Genomic DNA, 17,663 nt, shown 5'->3' with positions numbered 1-17,663 from the left:
ATGGATCAGTCTGTTTTCAGTCCATTTCAGCTTTGCATGTGTTCAGTCTGCTCCATCTTGTTGCCATGTTAAATTTGCATTTTTAAAGAAATAATCTGCACAAAAAATCCATATTTAAATTAGCACATTGAAACATTTTCTCACAAAATCCAGAGTCCTAAACCTATTTTATGTGAAAATGTGCATTTCTTGATGTATTTTATCTAAAAAAAAGATGTATTTTAAAATGCATTTTTGATATTTTTGGAGCAAGGATTGCATGATGGAGAGGTCAGGTCAGTTCACATACAAATTCACAAAGAATTCAGCATCTCTGGGCAAAAGTGAAAGCCTGTTGGAGGAATTCTCCAAATGCAGACTCAGCAAGCAGCTTGCCCCCCAAGCTGCCTACCCAAGTTGTGCAGTCAAGACAGTATCCTCGCTCCCATTAGTGCTGGGTTGCTGCTGCTAGAACAGAATGCTGCTGCATGCAAGCAGTATTTTCTGTATAATTTCCCTGACATTACTCTGGTGGTACTAGTCCCCATTCCAGCTTCAAAAGCTGCATAAACAGAAGTGTGATGGAGGGTTTGAGCCTCGTTTCAAACTGATCTAATTGTGACAGAGAAGTCATAAGAGCCTGGGGGTGGGTGGGAGAAAAGGGGGGTATTTCTGTTGTGTTTGGGAAAAAACATTAAAACACCATGTGTTTCTTCTGCAGCTGAATAAGGGAATAAGGGAAATGGAGGAGTCCTATAGGCTTGGGCTGAAGATGAACATGACCAAGAGAGCCAAAGTTGGTCAGGTGAAACATAATTCCATGTCTCTCTGCTGTGTCTTTGCAATAGGACTAGATGACATTAGGAGGGAAAATGACACCTTGCTTTTGTGAAGAGGGGCTGGTGGGTGGAATTGTGGTGGTTTTTTAAATGTTACATATTTGGATAACAATACACATGTTCCAGGATCTCTTTTGCTATTAAGGACATTTCTGTAGATCTGCTCTATTGGGATAATTTAAAAATCTGCCACAGAATTCAGATGAAATGTTTCCAAGACCAATTCAAGCACAGTGCTGAGATTTTTATTTAAAATAAGAAAATTATCCATCTTTGTGTTCCAGTTAATGCTCTGCAAATTGATCATTGGACGATTTGCCACAGAGGAGTAGGAATGTTGTCTTCTTCTGTAGGTCTGAATATGTATGTAAGAAGCAGGTTTTAATTCAGTCCTCTTTTTTTATTTTAGAGCTAATCCCTGTGTTCCAAGTTGAGGATAAACAGTAAATCGTGCAGAGCAAAGTACAGGTTAAATAAGATCATGAACTAAGATCATATTGGTTCTTTAACGAAATTTAAGCTGGCAACAAAACCTGCATGTCAGCATAGCTTGTAAAGGAAGATCAACAAGTTCTATCTAAAACAGTAATAAATTGTTTCCATTTGGTACCACTTTTGTCTTTTACAATGTGTGGAAATATAGTTACAGTATGTCTGAAGCAGGCTTTCTCCCTTATACAGCCTTCTCTTGTGTGTTCCATTGCAATGAAGTCACACATCTCAATCTGGAAACATTAATCCACTTTGAAATTGTTGCACCACCAAAATACGTAGTGTAGCGTTACAGTGGTAACTCTGGCTAAGAACTTAATTTGTTCCGGAGGTCTGTTCTTAACCTGAAACTGTTCTTAACCTGAGGTACCACTTTAGCTAATGTTCATAACCCGAGGTACTACTTCCAGGTTAGCAGAGTCTGTAACCTGAAGCATTTGTAACCTGAGGTACCACTGTACTCTCTCATAACCACTGTTCCTTGGGTCCTATACCTAAGTGCTAACACAGTACACCATATTCTAGATGTGACGTTCAAGACTATATGTCCCTTGCAAGCACAGAAAAACCCTTTGCATATTGGCCATTGGCTCCTGCGTCCTGATAATCCCAGATTTTGTTTTTTAAAAGCAGGTTTCTAGCCCATATTAGACAAGCTATAGTATGTGGGAAATGAATCATGAGGAAACTCCCATAACTAGGGGAAGAGGGAGGGAGAGGAGGGTGCTCAGTAGCACTGCTGATCTTAAGAGGCAAAGCATCAGTAGTTTAAATAGCTCACTGCCCCCCTCCTAAAAACTAGCAGCAATCATGGCAACAACAAAAGCTGCCAACCACAGGTCACACAACACATTGTTGCTCGATGTAGATTTGGTGTTGTCTTTTTTAAGGCTTGGAGTGTAGTCAATGTTGGAACCACAAAACTGGGCAAAATCAAGGAACTCTTATTTCAGGTAGGCAAAGTCTTTAGGGATACATGCTTTGACACGAAAATAATCAGTCCCTTTTGTAAATATATTTATTTAGAAGTACGGAATCCAGCAACCACAAATGTTTAAGGAGCCATGCTGCTTCAGTGCCCACTGGATAGACAAAGGGATTCCAATTTGAATGGAAAATAAGAACCATGACAAGGTGTTTCATACATGTTTAGGGGGTGGGGGCGGCAGGGGATATTACAGCAAATGACAGCCATGGGTAGGTTTGGCATATTCACACTTCTGAATTTAAGTCCAATATACTTTTTCGGGAATCTTCACCTCACTATTATTTCCCTGAATCCTTCGTTCTACCTACCTACCAAGTTGAATCACATAAAATCCACACACTAGAGATGGGCTGAACTAACAATTGATCTAACCCAACATCCTGTTTCCCACAGAGGTTAACCAGATGTTTCTGGGAAGACCACATGCAAGACCAGAGGGCAACCCTAGTCTTTAGTGGTTGTTTGTCCCAGCTCTGGTGCCCAAGGCCTCCAAACATGAAGGTCCCATTTAGCTATTTCTCCACAATGTTACCTCCTGAGAAAACGAGGCCTGCGGCCACTGTTTTTGACCAGGCCTCTGCTTTCTTCCAGTGTCTTGCCAATATCACTGATTCCCTTTCGCATCCCTGGTAGATTCCTCATAGCCTTTCCATTGCCACAGACGGCTCTCTCGGACTATGGTCCAACAACCAACCAACTTTGCTACAGCTTTTCTAGAACAACCTTCGTCTAGCATTTCTGCTTAGGATGAAAAGAATTTAATCGTTCAACAGTAGCCTTCGAGAAAAGCAAGTTACCTGTTACTGAACTCATTTTCTCCCACCCCTGCCCCTTGGTGGAAGAGTCTGCCTGAGTAATGAGTCATTTAATTAGATTTGCACTGTTTGGTTGTCATTGTGCATAATATACAGATACAGAAGACTAATGAAGAAACTGATGCCATTAAGATGCCTCCCATTAGTAATACCTGTTAAGATAAACGGCATTTATGTATATACATCAAAGGAGATCAGTTCCTCATTTCTACAGGGTTACATCAGATGATGATCCATTGCTTATAAACAAAAAACAGTATATACATATTGATATATTTTCCTCACGTACCAGTAATTTAAACAACACACACCTATCTCAAATAGTGGTTTCCAAACTATGTTCCTGGACGGCGTGGTGTTCCTTGAGAGTTTATCAGGGATTCCTCAGTAGAAACATTTGTGACAACCAAGGACAAAGCTCTTGAAGGAGAGCTTGTCTGCCATTATTTATAATGCTGGGGGAGTGCTAGATGTGTCCTGCAACATGTCCTCGTTCCATGTGGCACCCCAAATGAATGGAGTGTGCTCTTGAACATGCCCCAGAATCTTCTGCAAAGAGCCAAGGTTTTCTCCAAGGTTTCATCAGCAGGAAAATCAGTTCAGAAGGGCTAATTGAAGGAAGTTTGAAAACCGCTCTTCTACACCTACCCAAGTTGAAGGGATTGCTCCTTCCCTACCACAGCAGACAGGGATTTGCTATTTAGGCAGATTGCTTCAGATCCAATAGAAGGACATCCTCATCTTCTTTTGCCTCCTGCTTCAGCACTATTTTTTCAGGAGTAATCACTATCTTCTCTTCGGCCTGAGAAGGGCCTTTTGATCCACCACCTTTGTCTTTCTTCACTTTGGTTATCACCTCTGTGTAGGAAATTTCCTCAGAGACTGGCTCGGCATCCCCACTATCAGCTGTTGTTGTTGTTGTATCGCCAGTAGCCTCTGGGGTTCCATCTTGACCTTCAGCCACTGCCTGCTCTTTAGGTTTCTTCTTCTTCTTGAAAGTCTCCTTGGTTGGTGCTGCATTGGATATATTTTTCTTAAATCTTATCCCAGTTTGCCTCAGCCTCTCTCCTGACTGCCTTATTCGCTCTCTCCTCTCTGGCGTCACTATTCTAGTTCGGAGCCTGTCCACCCTCTTGCCAAAATTTTGCCTTGTCTTCTGGAGGTTCTCTCTTGAGAAGGCCTTCTTTATATTGTTGATACGTCTCATGCCTGACTTCTTAAACCGGGCTGCTTTGCTTTCTTCTATGTAATACTCCTCATCGGAAGAAAGATCGTCAGGTGGGCAGAAGGCATCTGCTAGGTTTTCCCCTTGTGTCCGGTCTTTGATAACTGACAGAGACAATGGGCACGGAATGTCCTCCTGCAAGTGAAAGCACAATGTGTCAAAAAGGGCTTATTGTTGAGGGAGGAAAGGAAGAAAGGTGCTTCCAGATGGCCAACCTCCTTAGCAATTGCTGCACCAAAACAAAATATACCTCACAAGGGGTTGGCAGGCAGAACATGCCAGATTCAATCCCTGGATAGCCAAAGCCAGCCAGTATAGACAACAGTATAAGCTTCCTATGTTCATTATCATTGTTTTATCTTCTGTGCTGCCTCCTATGCTAGCTCCCTGCCCCCCAGCCCCAAAAAGGCATTAGGTTTCTTTTGTTTTTTTCTCCCTTGGGCCAGGCAGATATAACACTGATGATCTATAAGGAGTGGACCATGGCATCACATGTTTTCTGCCATCTTCAACTTCTATCCTCCTCTTGGGCACGAGCCAAATTCCTGGTTAGTCTCTTACAGACATTTAAGAGTGTCACTGTCACACTCAACCATGGCTAGGAGAATCGGTCCAAAGAATCTATCCATTTGGTAAACCATGGTTAGGTCACACTTGGTACAACAGAGCAGCATGTCTAATCACACCTAGTGGGTTCAGTGACTCAAAAATGCAAGCAGAGCAGCAAAGCCTTAAAAGGGTAAAGTAGGCAGAGGCTGGTGGGGCATTTTGATGCAACTACTTTATCTGACAATTTATTCATCAAGTAAACTAAATATATTACACACAGCACCAATATTTCATTTATGCTTGCAGGGGAAGTGGGAGAGGGCCTTCTTGGTGGCTGCTCCCAGAAATTTGACTAGCTCCTTCCTTGTAGAGGAGGGACTTTCTTGATCCAACAGGTACTGACTGCTTTTAATGAAAGGGCTGGTGTCACACTGTTTTTATTGTAATTATTTGTATTTTTTACTTTTATGTGTGTATAATTTATCAAAGTTTAGTTGCTTTTTAATGAATGCTTCCCCCCTCCAATGTTTTTAGCTGCTATTATTTTTATCTGTAAGCTGCCTTGAGTGTCAGGGGAAAAGGTGGGACATCATTATTATTATTAAAATTTTGATACTCCGCCTTTTGGTCTCCAAGGACCACTTTGGCAGCTATGGCAGTGTGCAATGGAAGAAGCTATTCAAAAAATTCCTGTGTGCCCATCCCAGTTTTAGTAAATGCCATGTACTGATTTTGCTCCTGTCCTTTTTTGCTAATGCTAAAGTCACTCCAGGCCTCCAGTGCAAAACAGGGAAGCCACCCTGTTGACTTTTGCACATTCCAGGGCCCTGCCCTGCTGCAGATGGCATGAAAAACATCTGAATAGACTGCAGGATCTGGGTGCAGCATCAGCTAAGAGGTAAAAAGAGAGTGCTGGATACTCCTTTCGGACTGCATGGCATAGTCTGTGATTACTGATCACATTTGATCAATAATCACATAAGCACATTTGATTTCTCAGTGTAGTTTGATTTTATCTAAACTCAACTGAGGGAAAATGTTATGTTATAAACATAGCAAAGGGCCATTTCACACATTGTATAGCCAAAAAACCTGGTTGGCTACTCAACCAAGTTGACACAGCTAATTCCAGCTTTCTGGCAGGTATTTGTGACTGAACACCCGATTGCCACATCAACACGTTATGGCAGTTAGGTGCACACTATTTTAAAAATGCTCTAAAACATAAATGAAACTAACAAAGTCCTAACCATTGCATGGAATACTAAAGAACAAAGATGTCAAGTCGCTGTGTAGAAACAAAGAAAAAAATATAGAGAGGAAGATTCAGAACATGCACAGTGCAATCCTATCGAGACTTCCTAAGGAGTAGGAGAATCTAGTTCCAGGTACACATAGGCATGCCTGTAAATTTCCCTTTGGAGTAAATGAAACTTTTAAAGTTTTGATCCTATCAAAAGCCAGTGTTAAAGTTGGGAAATTTTAGACTGGCTGTAATGGTTTGAGGGAAGGGAGCTCTTTAGATGGCATTCTGCTACATGGGCCACCCAAACATCAGCCCCAAAGTCCTGCTGTGACTGAACCACTATCAGAATCCCTCACCACAGTAAAGAAATTGCATAGATAAACCATTCACTCACATACCGTATTTTTCGCCCTATAAGACGCACTTTCCCCCCTCCAAAAATGAAGAGGAAATGTGTGTGCGTCCTATGGGGCGAATGCAGGCTTTCGCTGAAGCCTGGAGAGCGAGGGGGGTCAGTGCGCACCGACCCCTCTCGCTCTCCAGGCTTCAGGAAGCTATCCACTAGCCGTGGGAGACCCAGCTCTCCCACGGCTAGCGGAGACCTTGCCAGCACCCAGAAGCTTGGGGCGCGCTGAGCTCAGCATGCCCCAAGCTTCGGGCTTAGCGCAGCACACCTGGGGGGGGGGGAATAATTCCCCCCCCCCTGTACTCCCCCCCAAAAAAAACTAGGTGCGTCCTATGGGCCGGTGCGTCCTATGGGGCAAAAATATGGTATATATAGCACATTTAAGGGAGGGAGGGAGGATTCTCTCTCTCAAGGATCTCTGAAGTGCTTTCCCCGAATGTCCAATTGTCCTATTTGTAAGTCTCTGTTCCCTTTACGTTACATAAATAGATCAAAGGGGAAATGTGCAGGCAGAATTCTATGCAATTGCTTGGGAAAACTGCAGCTTTCTGGTGTTCTGGCCAGTGATGGCAAAACTGCCGGAGATGAACGACAATATGCACTTGGCACCTTGTTCACAGGCTACTATTCTCCAACTGGCAATAGCTCCCTAGGATCTAGGGTGGGAGGTTTTTCACAGTCAGCCCTGATACTGGAGACCTTTTCCACCCGAGACCTCTAACCTGGGATCTTCCTATGCAAAGCATGTGCTTGGCAACTGAGCTATGGGCCCAACCCAAATTTCTGGCCGCTGGCCAGGCAGCTGTTTTTTTTTTTTTTTTCTAGAGAGAACATTTCATTCTCCACAGGCACAATCTACCGCTCAGGGGGTGGAATAGGGAAGCAAGCGCCCCCAATGAATTGCCTGCCATTAATTTTGAGAATATTTGCAAAAATATCATAGTTGGTAGAATCCAGATCATCTCATCTGATATCTCAGCAGGATTATACACAGGCCTCATTTTCATGTGACACTAAGCCATAGTTTAGTGTGTCAAGAATGTGCCACACACTTGCATAGTGCCCCATCATATAGTCCAATCCCTTGCAATGCAGAAATCTGCAGCTGTCCCGTACAGGGATTGAACCTGCAACCTTGGCATCATCAGCACAGCTCTTTAAACACCTGAGCTATGCCCACCACTCCTCCTCTGGGGTAGCTGCAAGGAGTTCATTTCTGCCACAGTCTAGTGTGTCTTCTGAAACCTTAATGGACTTTAATGTCAACTATGGTTTGTTTAAACAAGCCAGCCTCGGGACCCATACTCTGAAGTTGGCTTGAACCAAATGACAGCTACCCACAGCTAGTGTGTGCTATAAGTAGCATGCAGCGCTCTCCCCATCAGTGCCCCATGCTTTAGAGTTATGTTGCCAAGTTTAGCGGAAGGCAGGGATGCAGCAGGCTTGACTCTGTGCCATAGCTAGGCACATAGACCATCCTGTCCAGTGAGCATGCTGCACATTGGCTATGTACTAATATAGTAAAGGTTGCTCTTGGTCTCTGAACATCAGTGGATTTCTGCACCTCACAGAAGAGACATGCCACGGGGATGTAGAGCTACTAAGTTCAGTAGTAACTTACTATTAGACTAGAAAATTCTCACTTCATTTTTTGCCTAATGTTCTACAAATATATTTCCAAGTACCTGTAGTTTTTGCTGAACTTGTGTGTGCAGAAATGACTAGAGTCTGCAATAAGCTGTAATGTGAATGGATAATTTCAAAAGATATATATTTTTTGTAATAGTGAACTACCATTTAATCCATAGGGAGAAGCAGTTGTACAGGGTGATAAAGGAAATTTTGCATCCAAATATGTGCACTTTGCAAACTTATTTCCTTGGAAATAGGCCTCATTGAATTTTTTTTTTTGGAACCACAGGCGTGGTCCTGTCAAAGTTAATCACTTTTTAGTCCTGCTGATTTCAATGAAAGAGAATTAACACAGTATTTAACTCTGCCACTGAAATCGATGGGACTAAGTATCTTTAAAGAAGCCATTCACATGCAATAAATTATTTAAGTGTCAATCACTTTTCACAATCTGAACCCAAACAGCCTGGCAAATCTAGATTTTCCCATCAATGGCTGCTTTTACAAGGAAGAAAACTGACGTTCTAATGGCTAGATGCTAAATATTCTCAATCCTGGGTGCCCTTATTGAGGATCCTGAACATCTCTTAAACACAGCACTGCAGATGCATGAAAGATCACTTCTGTGCCCCTGCATCTGAGTGCAAAAACTAGTCATTTGGGCACACTTGGTACATGAAATATTTCTGTATGCATCAAACACCTTCATTCAGCACAATAACTTTTCATTCCTTTCCACTTCAAGCTATTCTTGGGGCAAGTCATTTTGAGATCAGCAATTCCAAAGAAATCCTGAGAATGATATGCAAAAGAGTCACCCCAGGAAGAGCTTAGAAGTAAATCTCTGAGCTAGGGGGATCACAACTTACAATAAGGTCCAACAACCAGTAAGCAAAATATTAATCAGCTTTTTTGAAAGCACAATTAACGGAAGGACTACTTTGTGCAGAGAAATTCAGAGGTTTAGCACTCTCGTTAATTCTCTGGAAAAATAACAGGGATGACAGTCAAGCATGGAATACTCTGTCAAGATGCCCAAGCGCCTGCCCAGATTGCCTTTCACAGAGGCAACAAATAGTCCTTGCTGATCTACAGTTAATCTTATGCTGGCTGCCGGAGAAACCTCTTGACACTAATAATAGACCGAGTGCTTTGCCACTGGCAGATTCATACTGCAACACGTTCAGAGGCAGAAATCAATTTTTCTAAAAATTAAATAAATCAAAAGCATATCACACACACTTGATATCGGAAAGGCTGCTTTTACCTCCCTCTGGTTTGTTAAACAACCAACAAGGATGTCAGAAACGGTGATGAACGCAGCAGAAGCAATTGCAATTAAAACAAAACCCCAAACCCTGTTTACCTGGTAAATGACAACACGAAACTTGTTTTTCCGCAGCATTTCCTCTTGCTTGGCCTCCACCTTCTGCACGTTCGCGTTCTGCTTCTCGATACGTGCCCGCACTTCTTTGACACGAGCGCTCACTTTGCGGGTTTTCTCCAGCAGCTTGTTGACTGTGTAGCCGGTGTTGTTGTGGGCCTGAGCGAGCTTCAGAATGTCTATCTGAATGGTCTTGATGGCATCCTCCATTTCTCTGTGCCTCTCTTCGATGCGTTTCTGACTCGCCTGCACGCTGTCCACAATGGTCGCCACTTTGTCCAGGACTCTGACAATGGTAAAGGCAGCATCTTGTTCCTCGTCGTCGTCGTCCGGGACGCTGGGCAGGCGATTCTGGTGGATTTTATCCGCCTCCAAGGTGGCTTCGTGGTGATCCATACCGTCCCCTCTTCGGATCACTCTACAGGAGCTGAAATATAAACGGCTCGCGGCAGCTGCAGCTCCAACTCCAGCGGGGCAGTTCTGGCACTGGAGCAAGGAGGTTGCTTGACAGCTGGTTTTAGGGGATGTTCAAAAGCAGGGTCTGAAACTTCAGCCCAGGAGACTTGTCAAATATTTATAACCACAAAACAGCCTCACAGGATTGTTCAAGTGCTTTCTGTATGCAACATGAAACCTCTAAAATTAGGAAGCAAAGTTGGGGAAGGAACATACGTTCCAAGAATCACATATCTCTACCAATCAACTTTCTCGAGTTAATCCAGGAATAGTTAAGCAACTTATTAATTAAGCCAAAGAATGATCCGGCATGCTGTTAAAATCCACTGTTGCTTTTGTTTTAATTAAGCTCTTTTCTTGGGTGCAGGTGACGGGAGGGCATTCAATGTTTTCCAATGGCCTTTGGACAACTGAAATGAAAAAGTGCTGCCACTATCTTCCAAACCTTCCAGTAAAGAATAAACAGACTCAGAACAGATTAAATATCGTGGGAAAACATTGTATTGACATTTCTTTCCAGTTCAAATATTGAAAGCCTTTTTATTGAACAAATTATTAAATCCTACATGCAGAATTGGAAAGCCTAAAACTACATGTTGAACAGCTGGAACACACCCTAGTTACATTTTAGCTCTGGATCTTCCAAACAACTACTAACATCCTATTAATATAATAACTACAACCAGCAGACTTTATTTGCATGAGACACATTCTTAGCTCTTGAAAAGTATTCTAGACAAGAGCTCAAATCTTTTATGGTATTTAATTTTTTTTTCTTTTTTGCATTTTAATCACAAAGACTATACAATTTTATTTGTTGATGTGAAAACAGGTATCCTCTTTAGAAAACTGTAATAAGTATGAAAGCAGTTTAAATAGTGACCAACACAGGCTTAATCCCAATCATGTGAGTTTGCTTATTAAACATAACTTAAAAAAAATAAAAAATACACAAGTCTACCAAGACCTGTTTCTGCAGGGCAAATGCCCTTTGCTCTACTGGGCAAGCTTTCAAATTCAGAAATGTATATTATTATCATAATCATTATTTTACAATTTAAAAATAAAGTGTCAAATATTTATGAAGACGGTGGTGCTTTGACCCAGTCCATACATATTGGGCTGGATCTAGACTAAATTAGTTGCACTGAAATCGTTATGACTAACTTGTTCCACTGATTTCAATGAGAATTAAGTGCAACTGAATTAGTCTGAATTCAACCCGTTATAAATATGTAACAACTACACACAAGTACACATCTTCACAAGTCATGCGATTGGCAGTGTCTAAAAAAATCAGTTACTAACTTTCAAAAACATTTAAATATCTACGGTATTTAAACACAGTGTCTTCTAATTCCTTGTAAGAAAAGTACGCTGTAAACATCTTTACCCTTATGTCATGCCTTGTTTGCTAAGAAACAGGATGGGATCCATTTTGCTTTTTCTACAACCATTGGTGAAATGTCTCGGGTCCCAAAAATGTTACATTCCGTAAGTAAAGCACAAGTCTATTATTATAACCATGTGATACAATACAGGAAATAAACTATCGTATCTTCCAAATCATGAAATGAGAAGTTACTAGAGCAGTCCATTGCTGTCAGCTGCTTTCGGAATAAAACAAAACAGAGCTACGCTAAAAAAAAAAATGTCCAAAAATAAGGCCTCTGAAATAAATATTTCCATTCTTTTAAAAAAAGATAATAAAATTGTACATCACATGGGCATTGTAGGTATAAAAATTGCTCTAAACCATTCTGGATGACGTATCTGAAGTAAAGTGGCCTAGATTTTGCTTCTGCCGTCGTCCTCTGTTGTTCTTTGGGCATTTCCTGTTACCGGAAGCAGAAAAAGAAAGGAGGGAGTGGGGTGGGAGAAGAGAAATGATTTATTAACTGAGTGTATTTTAAAAGACTACTTCATGATTAATTCACATACAAAAGCCTCCAGAACATAAAAGGCTGCATCATACATCATTGACATCTGCTGCAAAAGCCACACGTGCTGTTGCTTTGGGGTTTACACACCAGAGGCACTACTAAGAATCACACTGTTTGTCATGCCCCTGCTCTGGCTGAAGCAAAGGGAGCTTGTGCTTCAAGTTGTACACTGCAGACTGCTTCTGTTAAGTTGTGGGTTGACATAGCAGACGACACAGCGATTTCTCCAAAGCAGCTCTTTATTTGTAAGCTGGAACAGAACTGAACTGAAGGCCTCAGTCAGCCTGCTTATATAGAGCTCCAGTACCTTGTTACTGTAACAACTTTCTAAAACTATCCAATCACTGAACGTCACTTTCGATCCTTCATTTGCATAACTATCTACAGTATCCCCTGTTGGCCCAGGGTGAGAACTTCAGTACATAACAGCTTCCACCTGCACATTTAGCCGCATGGGAGCCATACCCTCCAACATTTCTTCGACGAACAGGGACGTCCTGAAGAAAAGCAGGACATTCTGCAATAAAATCAGAAACTGGGATGGCTTCTGTAAACCCGGGACTATCCCTGGAATATAGGCACCATTGCAGTCACCTGGGAGGAATCTTATACAGAAACTGAAAAATTGTCATCTGGTCTCGATATGGCCTAGTACAATGATAACCCATAGCAGCTGCCCAGGTTCTCAGAAGCAAATCACACCCTACATTTTAAATTCCAGTACGAAAGGTACCATAGCTAATATGGCAAAATACGCACACTGTAACATTAATCGTAAATGGGTTAAATGGCCGCTTTCCCCTACAAGAAAACCTGTCTTAATTCCTTCATCTCAATCCAAAAAGCAGTCCCAGTTTAACTCAGAAGATGCTACAACCCGTTTGTGGTCTGATGTAGGCTTAAGGCCATGGCCTAGGTTGGCTGTGATAGAAGTTGTGTACAGTCATACCTCGGGTTACAGCTGTTTCAGGTTTTTTGGGTTACAGACCGCCAAAACCCGGAAGTACTGGAATGGGTTACATCCGGGTTTCGGCAGTCAGGCATGCGCAGAAGCACTAAATCGTGCTTTGCACGGGTTGCGAATGCGAATCCCACATGGATAACGTTCGCAACCCGAGTGTCCACTGTATATATTTATTCCATTAGTCCACCCTTTCTTCAAGGAACTCTGGGTGACATAAAGAGGGTGTTCCCCTTTTCCTCTCACAATAACCCACATGGTAGAGTGGCTGAGCAACAGTTACCATTTTGCCAAAGAAAACTGTAGTCATGGTTCAGCTGCAAAGCTACCGAATTCTATTTAACATATACAGCATTGTTCCACTAATGGCACTGAGCTTGATGCACCAAGATTAAAATGGTCTCTTGGCTATTTGGAAATATTGCCCTAGCTAAGGCATACCAATTCCTTGGCCCTCTGACTGAAGAGACTAATGTGGGCAGCACCATTTGCCTCTGACTCGCCCAAGCCCAAAATTAACAGCCGGGGAAACAGGAGGGGGCCATTCAGAATGAGGGCAAACAAAACTTTTGAGGGATGAAAAAATCAAGCATCTCTTAGCCAACGAGCCTCTATGAATCACGCCGAACACATTTTAACCATGATTATCAGCACAGAAGCTTGACAAAATATCCTTTCTCCCTTGATAACCATATGTGGCTGACATGTTGTGCCTGACATGTTGTGCCGGATTAAGAAACCTAAAGGATGGTATTATTATTATTATTATTATTATTATTATTATTATTATTTATACCCCGCCCATTGGGCTGGGGCCCCCCCCCCAGCCACTCTGGGCAGCTTCCAACAAAACACTAAAATACAATAACCTATGAGAAGCCGAGTCAAATATGACAGGATAAGGCTGTATTCCTAGGTGAAGTTTACTTGGGGCTAAGGTGCATCTTTTCATGCGCTCATAAACGTGGTCTGAGAAAACCTACCTATGATGTACAGGTACTATTACTGGAGTCTTTCTGGACTCATGTTTTAGTCTTGATGTCAAGATCGAATACATGTACTTACTGACTTCTGTATGATCAGGCTGCAAAATACATCTAAACCTTTTACCTCTAATCCTCTGAAAAAGCAACTCAGCACTGCTTGCTCCAGAACTCGTGCGTGAGCTGCCTCATTAGAGCCAAGCACTCAGGATTTCAGCAGAGTGCAGCAGCAAGCATGATGTTATCCCATTTTACTCAGCAGCGGGTATGCACTTCCAAAGGTTTTCCAAACTCTCTGCATTTCATTTTTTTATACTAGCCCATTTTGGCTTTGCTCCCAGATGCAGTCCACTCCTCATATAGTATTAAGAACTACAAGTTCCAGCCAAATCTTAAATGGCGGGTGGGTAGGTGCGTTTCTGCCTAGCTGCAACTCTTCTACTGACTTGATATCATGTTGATTTCAATAACTGGGGGTGAAGACTGTCTTGGGCCATTTGTTGCCACTTCCAGGCCCTGACACGTGATACAGCCAACTGTGGGGAAATGTTCCATCCCACCCTGCAAACTTAACAATGCCAAGCATCTAGCAGCCTTGTGATTAATTCACCAAGACCTTTTGCTGCAGGACAGTTCCTTACGAGGTAACGAGCAGAATCTTATTTTGAGAAGTTATCATCCTGTTGGCTACCTTGTTTGTGGGTTTTACTTTTTCTTGGTCTGGGAGGAACCAATAAAAGTAGCATTGTCGAAATCGTAGACCTAGTTACAAAAATTACGTGAATGAATAGGACCAACCCAATGCTCCAATCTCCATGATGAAAGGGAGACATGTCCCCCTCACTTCTACCATGTGTGTACCATTGCATGTGCGGTGGACACGATGGCTTGGCTTTGAATGATTCTTCAAGAAGTGACATTATACATAATGGCCTATATTTAGAACCCCAGGCCCATATTGACATTACATTCCTGGTGACACATAGGAACTCAAGATGTTCCTCCACCATGAGAACTGGTGCTAGGTTCAGTGTAAGCCAGTAGACCATAAATGCAGAGAATGCCATCTTTGATATGGGTGTGGATGAATAGGCAATGGTCCTGTAGAAGTATTTTAGGCCATGGCATGTGTAACAGGAACAAGGAGAGATGTATACGAATATCATATCCCAGAGGAAAGATTTCCTCTCTACCTCTCTGCCATGCCTAATCCATCTCTGGAGCTGAGCCAGAAGGAAGCAGCCAACATTCCACTCTGATATGAAAAGATCTTCAGCAGATTTTGTGGTACATACAGAGTTGGAAGGAGGGGACATAATGAGAAAGTTTCCTATTTGGCAGGCTCAGAATTCAGTGCCAAAACGCTACATGCAATGTCAACACTTGCACACATAGTGGCAAATACCTTAGAGAGATGCTACCTAAACACACCAAGTTTTTTTGGGTGTTCAAAGCATTACTTTATCTTAGCAATTCTTACAAAACATTCTGCAAGGTATCATGGCTTCTGTGTGACAGATTTGTGTGTGTGCACAAAGAACCGTATCTTGCCTAAGACCATCTAGTGAGTGTGTGATTGAGATTTGAACCATGAATAGCCTGACTCATCGCTCACACAATTAGCCACTACATTACAGCAGCTCCCAGCTTGAAGTCTTCTCTACTATCCAGTGCATCACCTTTCAAACCTGAATCCTGCTGAATCAAATTTGTAGGCCCATAAATCACACTGGAAGCTGAATGAATCAGGGCCATAAAAACATATGGCAATAAGATTCCAACTGTGGCAATCATGAACTTCTAAAAAGGGCGAAAAGCACCCACTGTACTTTCCCCCCAAGCAACTTACCGAGTTATGCACATCACAATTGCAACAATAATGGCAATCTGGACAGCTCCAATTATTGCTGCAATGAGGACATGTGTGAGTTTTTGCCTACTCGGGACAACATAAAGTATGCTAAAGTCTGTCTTTTCACAGTGCTGTCCTGTGTATCCAGATTCACACCTGGAAGAGAAGAGAGAATGTTTTTAGAGGAAGTGTCTATTCAAAGTTCAGGCCATTACACAGACAGTGCTGAACTGCAACTGTGAGACAACAGTGAAAGACTCAAGGCAACGAATCACATATTCTCATAAAAGCATGAGAAAAAGCACACAAGGATCATCTAAATTTTAAGATACAGAGCTATATGTTATAAATGGTAACTGAGGACCATCACAATTTAAAACGCTGGAGACCATTTTTTTAGGGTGTGCCTACACTACTTGCGCCAGTTTTATACCAGTCTGATTATCATGATTATCTTCTCCTGCAGCCTTAACAAAAATAAATAAATCCTGGGAAACATTGCTTTCTATGTGGTTAAAATTTTGGTCTGACATTTAAGCTAAAAATTTAAGCCTGAATTGCATAGGACTTAATAGGACAGCTATTTCAAAGTTTATCGAAATAAAATGCAGTCCCACTACTGCTTTGAGGACCGCTTTGGACACAGATGATCAATAGAAGGTCACAATGAAATGTGCTCCAGTGTGTGTACAACAAGGATTTCTCCTCCCTCCCTCCCTCCCTCCTCTTCCTTTCCTTTCAAAGCAGAATCCATTCTGCTGCAGAAATCTGTATGGGGGATCAACTGGACCCTGCTTCGTGTCCCCTTTCCCCACCCTCCTCCCTCGAGAAGGTTGCACACATTGATTTTGTTAGCAGGTGTTGGACAGCTGGGGTTCAAAGCCTTCCAAAAGGACAAGGGGAAGAGAGACATTCCACTGTGGGGAAGAGGCACCCAATGAGAGGATCTGAAGGCACTTCCTCCATCAGAGGAAGGGATGCTGGGCAGCATCTTTTGCCACTGGGTACAACTGGGTCCATCTACACATCTCCAAGATCCTTCCTGGGAACTGATGCATCACTTTCTCTGAAAGAGGTCCAACCTATGGACCTCTCCTGTCTTCATCAGAACTCTCCACTACAGCTTTGTTACTCCTTCCCCAAAGTGGCTTCCTTGAGGGAAGGGGGTGGAGTAGTAAGCAATAGAAAGCTGGCATCAGTTGGGTACCTCGTGCATTCAAAAGGAACACTCAAAGGGCCCAACTGATTTTGGGGGCAAGCACCAGGATATTCAACCATTTCTAGTGCCTAGCAATGCCTTGTCAGGCTGTGGAAGATGGGAAGAGCAGAGAAACAGCTCTACGGAGGCCTATGCCAGTCTCATACCCAGAAAGCTGCACCAACATGAAAATGAATTATGCCATCTTTTATAACTTTCCCCTCTCATTTTGTTTTAATCCAAGGGTTTATATTGTTCACTTAGCAACAGACAAGAATAGAACAGAGGTTAAGAGTATAGCAAGCTATATTTAGAGAATATTGCTATAATTTATTCATTCCATGTTAATAGAATGTGACACTCATTTGGATCTAGTGACAAGTCGATAAATAGTTAATAAAAACAAGAAGAACAAAAACTGGGCTTGCATAAACCCCGTTTATTTGATGCTCACTCGGAAAGGGGGAACTTCAGAGATGGCTGTTTCTGCTTGGATCATCGTGAATACGCTAATTGTGGAGTTGAGCACAAATTTCCAATTTCCAAATCTTCTTGGTTGATTGACTTACCGACAGGAAGCCTTCTGTGTAGAATAAATGAATTCACATTTCCCATGGATGCAGTAGCCACTAAAACTTTCCGAGCAAGGAATGTGGTTTCCAATGTAGATGTCTTCTCTTTGATCACTTGCATCTTTGCGGAAAAACAGATGAAT

At 42.2% G+C, this 17,663-nt stretch overlaps 2 protein-coding genes across 3 annotated transcripts in view; both read right to left on the bottom strand.

The window, feature by feature from the left end:
* Positions 1 to 1,047: 1,047 nt before the first annotated feature.
* CAVIN4 (caveolae associated protein 4) lies at positions 1,048 to 10,365 on the bottom strand. The gene is made up of 2 exons (XM_083749723.1): positions 9,538 to 10,365; positions 1,048 to 4,473 (listed from the first exon to the last, which is right to left on the bottom strand). Exons 1-2 carry the CDS (start codon positions 9,949 to 9,951, stop codon positions 3,814 to 3,816), a joined length of 1,074 nt encoding a protein of 357 aa, XP_083605849.1. The 5' UTR covers positions 9,952 to 10,365; the 3' UTR covers positions 1,048 to 3,813.
* Positions 10,366 to 10,777: 412 nt separating this feature from the next.
* TMEFF1 (transmembrane protein with EGF like and two follistatin like domains 1) overlaps positions 10,778 to 17,663 on the bottom strand; it is a gene marked incomplete at its 5' end in the record, with an annotated part of 73,767 nt that continues 66,881 nt past the window's right edge. For both annotated transcript variants that reach the window (XM_083749722.1, XM_083749721.1), the window contains 3 exons: positions 10,778 to 11,846; positions 15,748 to 15,906; positions 17,518 to 17,641. In XM_083749722.1, coding sequence (XP_083605848.1) covers positions 11,762 to 11,846; positions 15,748 to 15,906; positions 17,518 to 17,641 — 368 coding nt within the window. In that variant the 3' untranslated portion in view covers positions 10,778 to 11,761. The remainder of the gene's footprint in view (positions 11,847 to 15,747; positions 15,907 to 17,517; positions 17,642 to 17,663) is intronic.

This window comes from Podarcis gaigeae, assembly GCF_964106915.1.
Source record: "Podarcis gaigeae genome assembly, chromosome: 7".
In the NCBI taxonomy this organism is placed as follows: Eukaryota; Metazoa; Chordata; class Lepidosauria; order Squamata; family Lacertidae; genus Podarcis; species Podarcis gaigeae.
Note: the sequence above shows the minus strand (reverse complement) of the source record. Positions and strands in the feature narration are given on the sequence as shown.